The sequence below is a fragment of the Acartia tonsa genome, chromosome 5 (assembly GCF_053477335.1).
Source record: "Acartia tonsa isolate MP-2025a chromosome 5, ASM5347733v1, whole genome shotgun sequence".
Classification (NCBI taxonomy): Eukaryota; Metazoa; Arthropoda; class Copepoda; order Calanoida; family Acartiidae; genus Acartia; species Acartia tonsa.
The window spans coordinates 15,870,403-15,886,444 of NC_137264.1; the positions used below are offsets into that span (position 1 = coordinate 15,870,403).

General features: G+C 30.4%; 1 protein-coding gene across 2 annotated transcripts in view; it reads left to right on the forward strand.

Annotated features, from left to right (window-relative positions):
• LOC145318843 (uncharacterized) overlaps window positions 1–9,382 on the forward strand; it is a 38,494-nt gene extending 29,112 nt beyond the window's left edge. The window contains exons 5-6 of one of the 2 annotated variants that reach the window (XM_080160501.1): window positions 4,526–4,603; window positions 8,530–9,382. In XM_080160501.1, coding sequence (XP_080016627.1) covers window positions 4,526–4,603; window positions 8,530–8,698 — 247 coding nt within the window. In that variant the 3' untranslated portion in view covers window positions 8,699–9,382. The remainder of the gene's footprint in view (window positions 1–4,525; window positions 4,604–8,529) is intronic. The other variant, XM_080160503.1, reaches the window with a different exon arrangement.
• The last annotated feature ends 6,660 nt before the right edge of the window (window positions 9,383–16,042 follow it).

Below are 16,042 nucleotides of genomic sequence, written 5' to 3' on the forward strand. Positions count from 1 at the left end.
TTTTACACCAGTCCCCAAAGTTTTATAATACCGTTTCCTTACTAGTTATCTTATCTACTTTTTGGGGATTATTTTAAATTTTGATTGGTTGCTTTACCTAGTTAGACGTCCAAACTTTTCAGCCACCAATTGTAAATAGAGAAAGTTAAATTTGTGTATCATCATTGGGGATGTACAATACATCAATTTATCTGCCATTGTTCTTTCCCTTTAGATCCCTAATATTTAATCTCTTGCTTATAATCTTGTGATTGAAATAAAAATACACACAGTTAGTGAAACTAAACCCTATAGAACACGCCTGCTTCAGTAGAAAAACTTAGCTTGTCTTACCTAACAGAGTTACAATATCAAAGATTACGTGTTTAAAATTTATTCAAATAATAACAAGACAAACAAAAGTCAAAGTTAAAAGCGTACAAAGACAAAACATTACAAGGAAAAACTGGGGGGAAATGTCAAACGTTTATCCAAAGAACTCTAATTAGTAAAATGCTTAACTTGAAGTAGAAAAATATTGAAAATTCTATCCCCAAAAATTATCAAATATTTTTTTTATTCTTATGCATTTTCTTTACTATTATTTTTATAATATGCAAGTTGTTAGCTGCGCTACTTATGCACATGATTGGGTATTCTTATAGTTTTTCTCTGAATTGCTTTTGTTAGAACAAGGATGACAACTTTTATAGAGTTTAAGAGACAATTAAAAGCAGAATATCAACATTTGACTAAACAAAATTGTATTTGAATTTGTTACAAATTTACTTAATACAGGATTCTGTTTAGGGACATACTTATTAGGACATATGATTAGGACTTGATTACAAAGATGCTTCACTTTTAACAATGCACCTTGAAGTCAGGACTTTCTGGTAACGATATTAGAGTTACTACTAAATAGTACCTAACTATTACAAGATCATCATTTAAATCAATTGGACAATTCTAATAGCCTAAATTGACCATAAAACCTATATGTCACGTGGGGACGTACGAACGTACCGTTCCTAATTTTAGAAAAGCTTTGCAAGAGTAAATTTTCCAAGATTAAACATTAGTAAAGTTAGTTCAAGGATTTTTTATGTAAAAAGTTTGAGTTAAAATATTTGAAACAATTAACTAATTCTTTGAAATAACATTGGCAATTATGTCCATAACTAGTGTAGCAATTTTAAGGTAATTATATCTATAATACAAAGGTAGAACGATGTTTGTCCGTCTGTCTGTCTGATGTTTACAATCACGGTACCCGCTGAACCGATTGGTCTCTACTCTTCAGGAGATATAGCTACTAGTACTGTAGTGGTTTAAGCTATTTTATTGGTGAGTGGAATTTCTCTAACTCCCCATAAAAGAAAAAAGGCTCCATCCCCCTAAAAAAAAATTTTTTTTTTATAAAAAAAATAAGAATTTCTTTTTTTTAATCGGAGAAGTTCTTTTCCTGGGTTTAATTTTGTCAAAGAGTAAATTTTATAAGAGAATTTTTAAAAAGTATTTTAATTAAACCCAAACTGAAATGGCTAATTTCTGTCATATTTCATAGGCTAGCCTAGAAGTTATGAATTTCTTAGCTTAATTAAATATTAAAGAATATGTAAACTTAAAACATAAAAAATTTTATGGGGGTTAGCTCAAAGAATTTCAAATCAAAGGTAGATGGTGATGTTACCATCATGCAGTAAGTAGCTCGATCAGAGTCAAGCGGACTGACTATTAAACAGAAAAAAACGGACAATTATTAAAAGTAGCTCCGCTACTAAAAATAAGAAAGCATTATTGTGTAGATTTTACAAATAGTTCTATATAGAAGTATATTTTACTCTTGATTTTCTCGTAAATAAAATAACAATTGAACTATTTTACTTAATATACCTTAATAAAAATCCTCTTTAAATATGTACCTTTTAACAATTCAAAGCATAAAAAAATACAATTTTAATCAAATTTAGACATATAAGAAGAAAAATTCATTAGGTATAATAGATTTTTTACAGATTTAGTCAACAATGAGAAATATAGCTTTGTTGGACAGACGCACTAACCGACCCTATGTTACTTATAATTATACTTGTTAAAAAAATGGGGAAAATTTTGTGAAAAAATTGTAAATAAAATGTATGAAATATTTAAATAGGAAAAAGAACAATGACAATTCCCCCCATAGAAAAATTTGGACGTGTAATAAAACCCCGCCTTCAGGGATTAGAAATAGGAGAAAAAATAACTGTTCAATTTATTCTTTTTAAGTGGTGGTTCAATGCTCGATAGGGACTTTGAGCAAAAGCACTAATTGATACTGTCCATAACTATCATAGTAAAATATTTTTGAAATAAGAATATCAGCTAATTCATCAGGGCTCGGCAGCCGCCACAAAGCCTAAATTGAAACTCGTTTGGAGGCTTGGAAAATTTGTCTGAAAAGAGGGATTGTCATATTTGGGTCAGGTTTAGACTTCTATCTTTTTTTTAAAACTGTAAAAGGTTGATTTTCTGCGGCTTAGAGGCGGCTGGCGCATGGCTGCCGAGTCCTGGTTTAGATCAACCAGGTTTTCCATGTTTATTTGTTTGTGTTTTTGTAAACTAGAAGAGGGGACAAAAACTAGAATAACGTGGGGGCCAATTATTTCCTTTGGGGGGAGGGATATAATGGCCTCAAAACTAAATCTTGGATATTGTTGTTATAACAATTTGATGCTCGTGACCTTTAGTTTGAAAAAGTTGTTAACTACACTACCTAACCTACCTAACAAATATTTTACATAAAAACAAAGAAAATTTTTAGATAAGCTTTGGATAAAAACAAGGATGAAAACATCAATAAGGAGCAAAGTACAAATATTTAAGGATGGACAAATGAAAAATGTTTTAGAGGAAATGTTTAGCTGGTTAGAGGGGAGAATAATCAATGGAAAATCATGAACCAATCACAAATCAATATATAAATGTCTTTTGGAGCATGGCCGATAAACTGACGGACCTATTGTAACCTTGATTTTCTTTTGTAAGGGTTATATTTACAAAAAAGCAGCAGTTTATCTGATATACCAGCCGAGAAAATAACAGATAAGTTGAAATATTTATTCCTTTTCTCATGGAGGTGTTGACACCCCCTTCCTATAATTTTTGAGATAACATCTTTCTTCCGGATTTTACTAGTTAAATATTACAAAATTTTGAAATACAGAAATATAAAAAGTAAAATTGTCAAATGCATTTTGTGAAGTTACAAGATATTGAAATAAGATTAATCACCACGCCCCAGGGAGGGAGGGAACATTGGACATAAGAGTACACTCGTACCCATAGTTTTATAAACATGTTATTTTATTCTTTGGCTCAGAAACTTTTATTGACTTTTAATTGGTTGGTTTCCAAACAAGTCAAAACTTTTCAACCAATGATTTTTATCTAAAGAAGTAGTAATTTTGTTTACCACCTTTGGGTTTGTATTAAAACCTATTGCTTATTTTCTTATCCCTTAAGATCCCTGCTCCAAAGTTTTACCCAAACTTACCTACATATACAGCCTGGGAATGAGAACATCCATAAAAGCGAAGCCTAAGAAATCAGACAGACGTACTGACGGTTCGATCCTAAATCTATGTAGAAAAGCCGCGCTTTTAAAACCTTTCCCTGCATATTAAAATCGATGATATTCTGTCTGCAATTTTATTTGTTTTTTTGTCGACTATATGGCTTTAATAAGAGTTGATCATAACTGACACAATATTAACATGTCATATTCATAATATCCCATTGACAATTATTTATGTCGACTAAAATGAAACTAATAAAAATGGTCATAGCTGAAATCTATCATCACAATTTCTAAAAATGTTTTAATTAGTTTAATTTTAGTTGATTGATTGATTGATTGATTGATTGATTTAATTTTAGTCGACATAATTAATTGTCAATTGTTTGTTGTATAACATTTATTATGAGATTTATCATCATTGTGATATTACATACTTGTTTATTTAGCATCTTAGGCGGACAAACAGGAAAGTCTTAATGAGAAGCTTCGCTGAATTTTTGACTAGCTTCATCTAAGTCTATATTTTGATTTCTGCAAAAAAAACTCTTATCATAAATATCATTAGCTTGCGTCAAAATCTTGATATAAATTTGAAGTTAATAGCATCTAAACGATAAAAAAGTAATTTCATAAATATTAAGATTTTTTAATACAGATCAAATACGCATTTAAGTTGAAACCCTTAATTTTATCTTGATTTATTTTTCAAACTTTATAAAAAGGAAGTTAGAAAATTAGTGGTTGAAACATTGAAACACTCAACAAAGTCCCTAAAGATATCAAGCCAACAAGTAATAAAACGTTATTTTAAAACTTTGGATACTAGTGTAATCAACAGCCCCTTCATGAAATGAAAAATAACTACACGTTCGTGTGGCAAAACGCGTACACATTCTGTCCAATAATATGGCCAAAATGTTTCTACAGCTTGTTCTTATGGTCTAATTAGGTATCTAGATCTACAATATTCATTATTATTTTTAGGTCTGAGTTAGATTTGAAGTGCAGATTTGAGGATATGCCAAAAATTTTGGGTTCCAGACGCCAGCATTCAGGATCCAGGTAAAAACAGAATAGCTGGTGGCAGTAATGGATGTAGAATACATGAATAAACGATCATTTTGGTGTATAAAATATATAGGTTGGATGAAAGATTGATGAAAAAAATAATTTTTTAAATTGTGAAAAAATGGGTGATTTTTTTAAATTTTTGTTACCTACCTTCATAGATAGTTAGATATCTAGACATCCAGGGACTCTAAAACTTTTTTTTGGCCATCCAGCATCCTTGAATCACCCAACGGACCAAAATATAGAGTATTAACAAAATCTGAGAGGTAGTGCAGAAAAGTGGTACACTTGGCAAATAATGCACCACGTGGATATTATGACAGGGGAAAAATTGTCGTAAATTTAGATTGCTATTTCCTCTGTCATTCATTGGTCAATTTGTTAATCCAGTAGGAGGGGAGGAAATGGGGTAAAAGGAGGGGATGGGGCAGATCTTTATTTTAGCCAGCTACAAAATACACTTTATTAGAAAAACATGTTAATCTGGTGTAAGATCCAAATAATAATTAATCAATTGTGGCATTAAATAAAAATGTTATGTCTGACGTAGTATGATATATATAAATGATCTGGATTGTCAAACTTAATAAAGAATTCCTAGCAGTCGTATTCTTTATCTATTCATAATATCGACATTTTAAAGATGCTACGCTTTCTATATCTATATCACAAATGATTACAGAAAAGCTATGCCTTTAATAAAAATGTAATGTTACTTTACATAAGGCTATGACCCTAACCTATTATGTAACAAATAGTTTAATTGAATTTTATTTCATAGTGCATTTCTTATTTTAAACAATGCAATGTTAAAGATGGAATTTATCGATTAAATTTCAGACTTTTATCAACAATGACAATTTTGTAGAATACTAATATTATATAAAAGTCTTTTAACTGTAATACAGAAATAGTATTAAAATTCAAAGGAAATATTCATTTTATACAGATCAAATACATTTTTTTTAAATGCTGGATTTGTAGAGCAGCTATCATTTATATAATTTCTTTCTAAATTGGATTTTAGTAACAGTCGTTCCGTCATTTCCTATTAAAAATTAACTTCGCTATCAAGATAATTTTGAAGTCAAACGACTATCTTTGCTGTTTTCAAATACAAGTTTAGGCCTTTCTTCCTATTTTAAGTAGCGCTGTTACACTATAATATGTTATGCACGTCAGTCCGACACAAAGAAAATAACATGTGTTAGCTGATTATAGCTGCATAAATTATGGATGCAATTGTCCTTGTTTTATCCAGAATTGTTTGAATTCTCTCTTTGTTCGCAGATTAAAGCTCGGATTTTCATGCATTTCTCATAGTTACTCACTTTTAACTAGAGAAAAAAATTATCATGGAAAAGGAATATTTAATAAATATATTAGATATATACATATCCCTAAGATCAATAAGGACACATATAGGAACATTCCGGTCGTATTATTGGTTATTAAAACGTGAACACATTTTGGTATTAAAGGGCAGTGATTGATTGAACCTTAGTTATTTTAAAGGAATTTATTATCGTTTTTTAACATAAAGTGGAATTCTTTTACTTTTTTCTTAAATTTAAAAATCTATTTAAAATCTCTTATCCCTTAAAAATTTCGCATGTACTCTTACTCTAGTTTGTAAATATTTCTTTATTGTTGCATCGTCACTGTCTGATTCAACTAAAAATAAGTTCAAGATAAATTATTGTCCCAAAATAAAGTGTAACTTTTAGACACTCGAAAGAAAATAGGAAACAAAGAATATAAACTCACTAAAATTCTCAAAAATAAACCTCTAAATTACATAAAAAAACATAATAAAAAAGAGTTTTAAAAAGTAACAAATTTAAAGGTGCATTTTACTACAGGAGGGATTATACATATTGTTAATATAAAAAACTATATCCCATTAAATTATGTAAATTAATTCATCCGAAGAAAAAAACTTATGGTATAAATAGAAATCGGAACATTAATCTAAAACCTTTTTTTCGATTTTTCATAACATGAACTTATTTTGTAACGGGTCACAGTGTGCCTTTAGTATCACAACAGTTTTTAACTATTTTTATTAGTTGCAAATTCTTTTATGTCTCTACTTAATGTATTGTAGACATGAACTCTCTTAGATTTTATCCTATTTGCCAAGGAAGCGTGCACAGGTTTTCTAATGAGGGGGGGGGGAGACCATGTTTTTTAAAGCGATTGAATATCCATTAAGACATCCTGTCAAAATTTTGTCTGGCTATTATATCAATGTAGACTGAAGTTTATTATTATAATTAGATGTCGAATGTATGTCAGTTATTGCCAATTTTATGTAATGCTATATTGTCGATTGTTAATCTGTAAGAGGCTGGGTTAATTACTTGGGATCTGCCATTGATAGAGGGGGGGGGGGGAGGGGGGGAAGTTGTAAATTAGTTAAAGTGAAAATTAGTCCGATGTACCTTAATTAATGTACGTCTGTTTTTAATACCTAAAATATAGGTTAAAAGAACATACAAATGTCTTAAAAGTCTTAGGCTTCTTTTTTTTTAAATATTCAGTTTTAAACTAATTCTGAATATTTTTTAGAAAATAAATAAATGCACCTTAAATGAGTCATTTTACTAGGATATGCAAATCTAATAATACCACAGCACTGGTTTCTTTTATGAAAATAACACTTTTGAGCACTGCAGTTATCGTATAAAAAGGATGACAACATCCATAATCAGAGAAATTCTTGAATATAAAATAAAAGAACAGCCAAGCTGATAAAAAGAAAAGCGATTTAAAGCGAAATTCGAAACATCTATCTTTAATATCAACTGACAAATATCAGGTTTCCAAAACATGATATCCATCTTATTTGGAGTATTACATACAGACGGACATAGTTAGTTGAAGAGTAGAAGCTAACCGGTCATTCGAATTTACTAAAGAATAGGTCATAATTTGCCATGTCGCTTTAAGATGCGAAGATAAGATTATATATATTAGAAATGCCAAAATTAATTTTAAAGCAAAATATAAAGCAACAGACGGACAAACACCAAACACCTTGTAGTGTAGCAATGCTATTGAAAATAGACAAAGAGGATATTTTCTGCCATCCCCAAGTTCATGAAAATGACCTTTTCAGGAATTTATGCTTTCCGTGTTTTGTGGAATATTAATTTTGTTTTAATGACACTGAAATATTCCAAACTTGTGTGTTAGCTTGTAGCATAGTGTAGCAAGAAATATTATCTTTACATCTTAAATTTTTGTCATTTACCTTTAAATATATGGTCGAGTATCTTTATAAGAAGCGCATCAATATCAAGTTTACTTTATTTTTAGACAAAAAAAATTTGCAGTTTTTAATTAATTTGTTTTATGATAATTAATATGAAAATATAGAATTCTTAAAAATCCGCCAATATTCACGTTGTGAATATTTGGTGCTTTCCCTCAAACTGCCTATCGAGCACTAAAAGAGTCGAGCACTAAGACCCCTCCCCCTTATTTGAAAAAAATGAAAACAAGTAGAGGGTATTTTTCCCCTATGGCTAATCTCTGCATTTTACGCATCTTTGTTACGCAGGGATCTTAAATGATAAGACAATGGCCGATAAACTGACGTACATCCCCAATGATGTTTTACAAAATTATCCCTTCTGTAGGTTTAAATTAGTGATTAAAACGTTTGGACGCTCAAACTCAATGAACAAACCAATCAAAATTCAAAACACAAAAATGACAACGTTATTATAAAACTTTGGGAACTAGTGAAATTAACATCCTAATGTCCCCTCCCTCCTTGCCTGTTGGGAAACCCATTGTTGTAAAGCAGACGCAAAAAAAAATACGAATCAAACGTTTTGTTAAAGTCAAACTGATTTAAATAAATGCCATACTTATGTTATGAGACAGTTTACAGTTATTGATATATTTAGGAAGAGGCTGGACATCCTGGAGACCCCGTGTGAGTCAGCTGACCTGTACAGCGAGGACGAGGAAGCTATGATTGCAGCGGAGCGCAGAGATTCTATTGAAATATTCCCCAGCAGCCTACCTATCAACTTTCCTCCGGGGGTTAATCTACGGTCGAGACCTTCTTTCTGAAATTATCTTTTTTAAAATGATACATAAAAATTATTCTCATTATAAAAGCAATAGAAGAGACTGTCTGTAGCTTAAGATCTCACTACCCGCTGATTTATATGCTTCCATTTATAGCACAACGTCCCATAGGTACAGGGAAGGTTTGTAACTATTTCGGGGAAGGGTACCTCCACCCTCCAAAGAGAAATCTACCCTGGAAAAAAAACATTCCTAAAAAATGAAATTAAAGGGTCGACTTATTCACCATCCCCTCTACTTTAATGCTCCTATAGGCCTCTAAGAGTCTAGTCTCTAGTGATATATAACGTAGCATAATGTCTGTCTATCTATCTATAGATATATAAGGAAAAGATGTGCTGCCACTTCTACCACTAGCAAAAATACAGTCGATGTGTTTTTGACAAAAAGTGTTTTTTTTTCAATTTCGTTTTTTGTTGTTTTAGGATATCTCAACTCTTTGTCCAATGATACATAACTTTAAGGAATTTTTCTCCAACGAAAATTATTTTTGTTGAGGGACGAAGCCACTATAAGTAGATTATAAGGAGAAATAAAAAATAATTCTTTAAATATGTGACTGCAGTTTAAAATATTTGATTTGTCTCTAAATATTTTTAAATGAATATAAAAATATGCTTTTAGTGTCATAATTATTTTAATATTTTATATAAAATGAAAAATAAATGATATTGTTCATTTTTCTGTTACACTTTAAATTAAAACTTATATTTTTGATATCAGGAATAGAGAGGTCAATGGTGATTAATTAATTCTTCCTCTAGTAGTTTTAACTTTTGGGGTAAGAGTTAATTATGCCCTATTCTCCAATTCCTGTATCCTTTATCATTAAATTATTTTGACTGAAAATTAAATTTCCAGTTTGGCTCTGAATCCGTTTATTTTCCAATGGATTAGAACCGGTTCTGAGCTATACTGAAATAAAACCATATTTCGTATCGTATTATTTATAATTTTCTACGAAAAGTATAATAAAAATAGCAGAATTCAAGTTAGCCCTAACCTTTCGCCTCCAGGGACAAACCAAATAGAACTATATTTTCATTCTAATATTCGCGGAAAACTGTCTACAATACGATGCGATAAATAACTATTATTTACTTTCCATATATGAAATTCTCTAAAGTTTCATACATAGGAACAATTATTAAAAATTTATAGTAATTTTATGTTGTAGAAAAAAGTTTAATAAAATTAATTTTGTCTTTCTCCATTGTAAATATTTTTTGCTAACAAATATAAAATTACTAGAGTTGGCTCGATATAATTATCTCCCTATTGGCTAGTTTTCTATATGCATATCTATTTCTCAATAAATCTATTTTCCTCACCCGGCATTACTATCTAAAATAAAGTAAATATTTAATAATCTAAATTATTTTAAAAAGATTTTTTAAATTATATGATGATGATTACAATTTTAGTTTAATATTTGAACACACAAAGTGTCGCCACAATCGAATTCTTTTAAAACAGAGTTTTCTTACATTTATTATTTTATAAATTTAAATTTTCTTTTTTATGATTAGAAATACATTGATATAAGGTAAATAGCAACATGAAATTAAAAAAAGGAATTTATTTTTAATAAAGTAAAATAATGGGTCTTATCGTTCTGGGCAATGAGAGTTTATTATGGATTATTGGAGCACTATGAGTTTTAAACAAATATTCCTTGGAAAACTTGAGCTCGTTTATAGACATTTATTTCCTATATAGATCTGACATGGATCTTGAAGCAATTAAGCAGGCCGTTTTGTACATGTTAAAAATTGGAAGATTTCATTAAATAAAAGTTATCGCAAATATACTTAGTAAATAAATTCAGTTTGAAAAATGTGTATTAAATGATGGTTTTAACTAGGGCTTGGCAGCCGCGCAACTTAATTTTTATTCAGATTAACATTTTGCACTCGCTAAGCCCTGTTTTTAACCAAAGAGGCTTTCAGTAAATGTATTATTAGTGACTTAAATTGTAATTACTTTTTAAAATTACTTTTTAAATATTTTTTCCAGTATGGTTTCGAAACCGATTAATATCTGCTGGATTAGAACCGGTTCTGAGCAATGCTAAAATGCCATGTATTAAAAAAATGTTCCACGAATAATAAAACAAACTTTAATTAATCTCCATTTTGTTCGCCCGGGCCTTAGATCCCTCAGGGCCAACAAAATGGGAATTTCTAATTTTACTATCCGAGAAAAACTGTTTATAATACGGTTAATAACTGTTCTCTGACAAATAATAGCATAAACAAAATAAGTCAAATACAATGATCTTAAATAAATCTATGAAGTAAACTAGTTAATTTCGTCTAACTGAATGTAATATTTTTTAAGAATAAGGGGTGGGGTAAATCCGTCACTTTTGCGTAAACAGGGAGTATAAGCTTTGTCTTTGGAGTGAGGGGATAGGTTATTTGGCAAAAAAAGTTTACTTTTAGAATGTAGTTTTAAAAATTTTTGGATTAGGCCTCCAGGTTCAGGTGCTGCAGGCCTCCATGTCTCTGGACGGGTAAAAATATTTTTTTTTCTCGAAGAGTTAGAGCTTAAAAAATTATACATTGTTTTGAATGTTATTTACATATCTGAAAATAAAAGTAGAATATTTTGTTTTATAAGTGACCTCTAACTCTTCAATAATATTTTCTTTTTAATTTTTACCTATCCAGAGACCACCTGGAAGCCAAATCCAAATTTTTTAAAAATATAAAATATATCCCAAAAGAAATCTTTTTTGCCAAATAACCTATCATCTCACTTCTAAGACAAAGCCTATACTCCCTGATTACGCAAATGTGTCAGAACTCCTCCCCCTCCCCTTAATATTTAATTTGTGTTATGATTATATAGTTAACCTAAATATAAAGCTGAAATATATGAAAATTAACTACATTAGTTTTATTTTTTAAAGCAAAGCCTTTTTATGATTAAGTTCGACGTTATAGCGAATACCGATTGCGTTCTCCATTTTGGGGAAGCTTCACGTAGGTCCACGGGAGGTTTTAGATTTTAATTTCAAGGCTATTTTCCATCTCATCTCTTCGCCTTAAAATACAGTGTCTCAATATGCTAGGGGTGCATCCACTAGTCTTACATAAACCGTATTTTTACTTTTGAAATTAAAAATAATTTCTACTTTTTATCAGCTTATAACAACAGTGAAATTAATTGGGGGGGAAATCACGATACCTATATGTGATTTTCAGCGGTCGTTGATGAGCAACACATAGAAGAATTGGCGACCTTTTTATCTGCCCCTCAAATATAATAGTAGATTTATTTCGCTTGTTGGCTATACCTTATTCCTGTTACTTCTAAGAAATGTGATATGTACAGTGTACTTTAAATACACCGAAACCTTTTTAAAAGGCGAAGCTTTTCTATAACCATGGTCTGTCCGCACGACCGATGCGTACGTAAAGGATGGCTATTATCGTTAATTTAGGCATGTAAAAATTGCCCTATTGATTTTTAAAACACAATATTTGATATCTTATAATTATCCGCTAAACCGATTTGGGTCTTAAACTGTTTTTAACCTATTTTTTAATCATATATCAAAAATATACTATGACACCAGTAGAATCAGACTGCAGTGCCCAAATTTGAATTAAGGCCCCAATAAACTTTTTTTGGGGGATTTAAGAATTAATTTTATATGTTGCTGTGATCATTTTGACGGGAGCAAAAGCAATTTTTAGTTTGGGGTTAAATTGTTTCTTACAGAACAATTTTATATGATTCAGTTTATATCAATACAATAATAAAACAAGGATGACAACATCCATAAAAGCGAAGCACTGAAACGGTAGGACAAACGGATATGAACACTTATACAGTGTCAGAACTGAATAATCAGAATATATAAGTATAAGAGTCGAAGCAAAATTGTAAGTGAATTTGTTTAAAAACTGCTTTATACAGGATAATGTTTATGGACATACCTACATATTTAGGACTTGATTATAGAGTTGCTTCGCTTATAACATTATACTTTGTTGTCCCAGGAATCAGTATACCAAAAATCAGATCAATCGGATTATTAGATCACATAAAAATTTGTTGTTAAAAAAGTAAAAAAAACATGTTTAAATTGGACGTACGGACATTTTGGTAATGATTATAGAGTTGCTACGCTTTCTAAATCGTACCTAACTACTAAAGGAATCACCATGCAAAATTTGAAATCGATAGGACAATTCTAACATGCCTAAATTAACAAAAAAGCTATCCGTTATGGACGGACGGACGGACGTACGGACGGACGTACGGACGGACCGACCCTAATTATAGAAAAGCTTCGCTTTTAAAAACTCTACTCTGTTCGATGGAAATAATTTTTTTTCTAAAACAATCAATTTCAGTAAAAAAATTAACATAATACAATAAAACACATAATCCTAAAGTTAAACCAATAAGATTTCTTGTTTCATTTCAACTATTTATAATTTCCGAAAGAGTGTTTTCACAAAGTGACTTATTTACAATGTAGTTAAATAATTTTTATTTAATTAAAATGAAAAGAATGAAAACTATACACGTAAAAGATACATACTTTTTAAAAATATTTTCAAAAATAAAGTTTGAATAATCTTATTTTATATCATATTTGTATATGTGTCCAAAATAATTTTGTTGTATTGCATAAACATTTGTTGACATCATATCATCTTGTCATCAAATTTAACCCTTTACAGCCAATTTTTATGTGTTTAAAATAGGTGAACGAACACAAACATGTTAATGTTAATTCATTGGTATATTGTAAAGATTTAACTTTTTAGTGAATTTTTTTTAGTAAAATCATAAGGCCTAATTTTACTCTATACCAGAATACAATATTTATGAAGCAAAACACTCTAAAAGCTACGAATTTTACCCAAATAAAAAAAAGCCTTTTTGCTTTGGTCAAAATGACCACGGCAACAGTAAAAATTAATATTTAAATCCCCCCAAAAAAGTTTATTGGGGACTTAATTCAAATTTAGGCTCTGCAGTCTGGTTTTACTGGTGTCATAGTATATTTTTTATATATGTTTTAAAAATAGGTTAAAAACAGTTTAAGAGAATATAGATTTTGGTACTGTAGTGGTGGTTTTAAGATATTTTGACTATAGAACTTACCGACAGATGAAAGAGTATAATATCAAGATAATCCAATGAAAAATAAAATCATGACTATAGAACTAGCCTACAGATGAAAGAGTATAATATCAAGATAATCCAATGAAAAATAAAATCATGACTATAGAACTAGCCTACAGATGAAAGAGTATAATATCAAGATAATCCAATGAAAAATAAAATCATGACTATAGAACTAGCCTACAGATGAAAGAGTATAATATCAAGATAATCCAATGGAAAATAAATTATGACTATAGAACTATCCTACAGATGAAAGAGTATAATATCAAGATAATCCAATGAAACCGGGAAACACATCAAGTCATGTATAAAGGAGTTTATAATATTCAAACAAGGATGATAAAATACTCAAAAGCTAAGCTCTGTAAAAGTAGGGCAAACGAACATTAAGACTTATAGTGTCAGAACTTAAAAGGCACCTTTGAATAGTAAATTCAGGTAGTAAGAGAGTCATATTAAATGTTGTCAAGGTCAGGCGTTCTAACGAACATTCTACAATTATAAGGTAGCAGCGGCAATATCCATGGTCATGTTTTAGCCATTATACCTGGATTTTTTTTATAACACAAATCATGTATTTTAAATATTTCTTGAAAATCAAAACTTGAGTAGCGTAAATGTGTAAGTTATACATTTATTCTTGACCTAAATGAGGGCTCGATGCGGCCTCTACACCTTATGCAGGCTCTTCTTAACATGTTCTTGTCCAGTAAAATATGATTTTTAAAAAATTTTTTGGCTCCACATGCCTTACTCTGAGTGTTTGAAGTATATAACTATCAAGGATCTTATAGGATAAGAGAACATTTCAAATTAATAAACATGATAAACATAATTGCCCCTTATTTATATGAAATTATTGGTTCAAAGTTTGGATACTAAGTGAGTTTAAAACTAGTGAATCAAAATTTAAGGCCAAGAAGTTTTTTAATCAAGCCATGAGACAGGCAGGATTTGAAACTTTTGGTACCAGTGTAATTTACAGTCCAACATCCATCCATACTACGTGATAACTTTGAAAGTGCATCTAAATCTGTAGGCAACACAAATATCCTTTTACAACTTTTAATATTTCATCACAGTTCTAACTATTCTCTCAGATCAGATCAAGGGCTAAGGGATATGCCAATGAACGATAAAATAATATCTGTGTAATAATAAAATTATATGCCTTAGCTAACAGGTAAATAATAAAATATTAAGTTTGGAAACTACTAGTACACAAATTTGTAGCCAACGAATAATATAACGTGGTTGTAAAACTTTAGGAACCAGTGTAATTTACAGTCCAATGTTCCCCTCCTCCATTGTAGTATTGGACCCAAACAAAGCTTGCCTCAAACTTGGCCACCTGTCTATCCAACCAATTAGGTATTACAAAGGAGGAAGGGGACATTGGGCTTAACAACCTTAGGGACATTTATTGAACTTTTGGTTGGTTGGTTCATTTAGTTGAGTGTCCAAACGTTTCAACCACTTATTGTAATCTACAGTAGGGGTATTTTTGTGTATTAATGTCCATCAATTTATCGGCCATTGTCTTATCCCTTAAATCCCTGAGGTATTACCCTCTTATCATTGATTAAAAGTGCTCAAAGTTTAGCAGAAATTCTTCAATCCAGATTGGAACTCAAACATACTTGATCATCCAGAATATTACATTTATACAATATTATGGTTACAAGGAATTGTTACTTATCGCATCGTATTGTAATAAGCTTTCCGGGAATATAAATATGTCGAAATATAAGATTAAGTTTTGTTAGCCCCGAGATGCCGAAGACACGGGTTTACAAAACTGGTTTTAATATCATGATTGTACATTTCTTTATTCGCAGAAAACTGGATATGATAAGATACGATACATGCTTTTTCTATAAGGCTTAGAACCGGTTCTAATCTAGAGGATATTAATCGGTTTGGAAGCCATACTGAAAGTATTAGAGGATACGTCCCTAGAACACTTCAGTGAGGGTGGGGGGGGGGGAGGATTCGACTTTTAATATTTATTTCAGAAACGGGGAGAGTACCTCAACCATCTTAAGAAAAATAACTATCCATTAAAGTGCCCTTTCAGATAATGTACAAAAATACAAAATGAAATCAAGAAACATCTTCAGATATGAAGATAACATGGGTGACTTGCAGAGTGGCTTTGCTACTAAAATTACCAAA